The 3,024-nt window shown below is 51.2% G+C and overlaps 1 protein-coding gene across 1 annotated transcript; it reads left to right on the forward strand.

Annotated features, from left to right (window-relative positions):
• Positions 1-216: 216 nt before the first annotated feature.
• bhlhe23 (basic helix-loop-helix family, member e23) lies at positions 217-2,008 on the forward strand. The gene is made up of 2 exons (XM_088409164.1): positions 217-492; positions 565-2,008. The coding sequence occupies exon 2, from the start codon at positions 680-682 to the stop codon at positions 1,370-1,372; it is 693 nt and encodes a 230-aa protein (XP_088265290.1). The 5' UTR covers positions 217-492; positions 565-679; the 3' UTR covers positions 1,373-2,008.
• The last annotated feature ends 1,016 nt before the right edge of the window (positions 2,009-3,024 follow it).

Genomic DNA, 3,024 nt, shown 5'->3' on the forward strand with positions numbered 1-3,024 from the left:
TAATTAAATAGAACTGCATCGGCCCCAAAAGATCCCGGCCCATCGGGAATCTGTCCAGCGTGTCAGGCGGCCAGTCCAGCCCTGTTCACAAGGGCTATCGTCATTAAAAACAAAAGGTTGAGAACCACTACTCTAAAAGTCGGCGAAATCCACTCAAGTATTTGTACTTCGTCACTTCCCACAAAGCGAGTGTCGTCAAGCGGACAACGAAGCGGGCTATGTGTCACTTGACGTTACAAGAGCGCACGAAGCCTGGGGACGCTAATTAAACGCTCGCGCTGATTGGTCGGCCGAGTCATCCCGGCGGGGCCCGGCGCGCCTACTAACGCGCGCGGGGCAGGACGTCAACCTCACTTTGCCCAAGGCGAGGGAGGGCGCGAGCCAGAGCGCACCAGCATCCGCCGAGCGCACTTGGGCAAGTTTGCTCTCAAACTTGTTGTTGTGGTGCGTCTGTTGCTGCTGGTGGTGGCGGCGGCGGCGGCGGCGGCGGTGGTGAGCTCTGCGCGCAGCAGCGAGGAGCGGCGCGCACATGTAGACTCTTCCTCACAGCACTTCTCCTTCAAGAGTCAGCAGCACAGGCGAGGAAAGAGCAAAGCGGGACGCCGCCAGTGAGTCCAGTTCCAACAAGCAACGGGAACGTCCTTTTTTGGGGGGTGGGTTCTGATTTCTTCAAAGGAAGATGAACGCCAGCGACGAGAACCTGCTCAAGTCTATCAGCAACGACGCGCTCCTGGACCTGACGCAGCGCTACGGCCAGTCCGCCTTCGGCTTCGGCGCCGGCCACGGTCCGGGAAGCGCCGGGCGCTTCGCCCTGGCGCCGGCCGCCGACTTCCTGGGCGGCCAGACGGCCAAGTCCAACGAGAGCGGCGGGGAGCACACCAGCGACGATGAGGACGCCTTCGACGCGCTGGAGTCCCGCAAGAGGGGCGCGCCCTTCGGGGACGACAAGCCCGGCGGGCCCCTGGCGGCCAAGAAGTCCAAGGAGCAGCGCTCCCTGCGGCTCAGCATCAACGCCCGCGAGAGGAGGCGCATGCACGACCTGAACGACGCGCTGGACGGCTTGAGGGCAGTCATTCCCTACGCTCACAGCCCGTCGGTGAGAAAACTCTCCAAAATCGCCACCCTCCTGCTGGCCAAGAACTACATCCTCATGCAGGCGCAGGCTCTGGAGGAGATGCGGCGGCTGGTGGCCTACCTCAACCAGGGACAGAGCCTGACGTCGCCCATCCCCGCCGCCCTAGCGCCCTTCGGACAGGCGGCCGCGGTCTACCCCTTCTCGGGCTCGGCGCTGCAGGCCGGCTGCGCCGACAAGTGCTCCAACTTCTCCGGGAGCCCGTCGACTCTCTTCAAACATTGCAGCGACAAGCCTTGATTCGACCCCGAAAAGCGCCCCCGAACTTTTTGCAACACCCGATCCGCGTCGCTCTTTCGCCCCCCCCCCCTCGAATTATTCTGCGGGGGAATCATGCAGTGAGGAAAATTGTGCGTAATTGTCATCAAGTCATGCTGCGATCCGTTTTGATTTCTCCGAGGGAAAAGAAAAAAAGAAACTCTTTAGGCCTTGTCAAAAAGTCAATGATCAATTTGGTCTTTTTTTTTCTTTTGCAATTGTAATCTATGCAAACCTCAACAACAATCCACCCGTCATTTAATTTTGACTTCAAATATTACTGACAGTAGGAAAAGATTTCACTTTACGATGTTTTAAAGCCTGCTCATTTTCCCCCATATAATAAGGATATTTTATTTTTTAAGCTCTCGCACGTGTCACATGATTGTATTGTAAAATTGTAGGGAGGGATGCCCGATTGTAGGCTTATATGGCCTGCAATGATTTCTTTTTTTTGTTGTTGTGTCGCTAAAATGATTTTCATAAATTGTTTACACGTGTTTATAATTAAAATCATATCTATATGCTCCGACTCGCTTGGATTCATTTTTACCATTCTTCCTGTTCTGTATTGTTATTTCATACAAGCTCAACAATAAATACACACTTGAAACTGTATGGAGTCAAGTATTAATTTCAGAATCAATCCTTCACGGGCAGCAGTTGGAATATTTTCCGGTTATCTCTAATTGGCAACTTTGCCTTTCCTGCATGAGAAGCCCCCCTGACCCGACATGAAGAGATCGGTCTAAAGAAGCTCGGCGGGGCTGGTGGGGCCACTTTGTCACGCCGAGGGTCGGTGGCACCGAGGGGGGGTAGAAGACGCGGAGAGGCGCCCGGGGCCAGCCACGACCTGTCTCAGGCGATTTGCTTGATTGTGGCGGCCTCTTACACCCCGGACAGCACATTAACACGATTTGGGCTCCTGTCCTGTCCTGTCTTTCCCACTTCATGCGGACATCGTTGCGAGCTGGCCACTACGTGTTTTTTGTTTGTTTTTTTTTTTTTTTTTGCACATCTGCATGCGGGTGAATTTCAGGAAAATACCTCCAGACGCTCCCTGCTCAGTCCAGCACATTTTTTTCAGTTAATTCTTTTCTTTGGTCTCATTTTTGACCGCATGCACGGATGTTACTCGAAACGAAATTTGTGGTAATTTGACAATGATTAAATTCTTCTATGCCCGATCGCTCTTTTGAATCTAAATGAAAGCGTGTTCAATAAGCAAAAATCACTTCATTAGTTTAGATATTTGCAAACAATCCTCACCTTGCATCCTGGTTGTATTTACGATCGGCCGCAAAATGTAAAATTCGGCGAGCTAGAAATCTTGTGTTTAAAAACATTTACCGTACTTGATTTGACAACAGGTTATTCGTTATTACCAGTTTGCTAGTTTCGCACATCACATCACACATTGAGACACTTTTACAAAACAGTATTTCCCTCCCTTTCACTCTTCACTTTTCCTGGCTTTTAGTGCCTTTTTGGCTTACCTCCTCCTTGAGACTGTTTAAATAGAAACAAGGCGGTAAAGTGTTAACTGATAAAAATGTAAATATTTTACGTGTAAAGTGCAGGAGTTTTACAGCCTAAAAAACAAAATTATGCATTTAGACACACCGTTGGAAAAC

The sequence above is a fragment of the Hippichthys cyanospilos genome, chromosome 2 (assembly GCF_059441005.1).
Source record: "Hippichthys cyanospilos isolate Australia breed blue-spotted pipefish chromosome 2, RoL_Hcya_1.0, whole genome shotgun sequence".
Lineage (NCBI taxonomy): Eukaryota > Metazoa > Chordata > Actinopteri > Syngnathiformes > Syngnathidae > Hippichthys > Hippichthys cyanospilos.

Bases quoted from the DNA above. Each gene is read 5' to 3' on its own strand.
- bhlhe23 (XM_088409164.1), top strand. From the start codon at position 680: ATGAACGCCAGCGACGAGAACCTGCTCAAGTCTATCAGCAACGACGCG.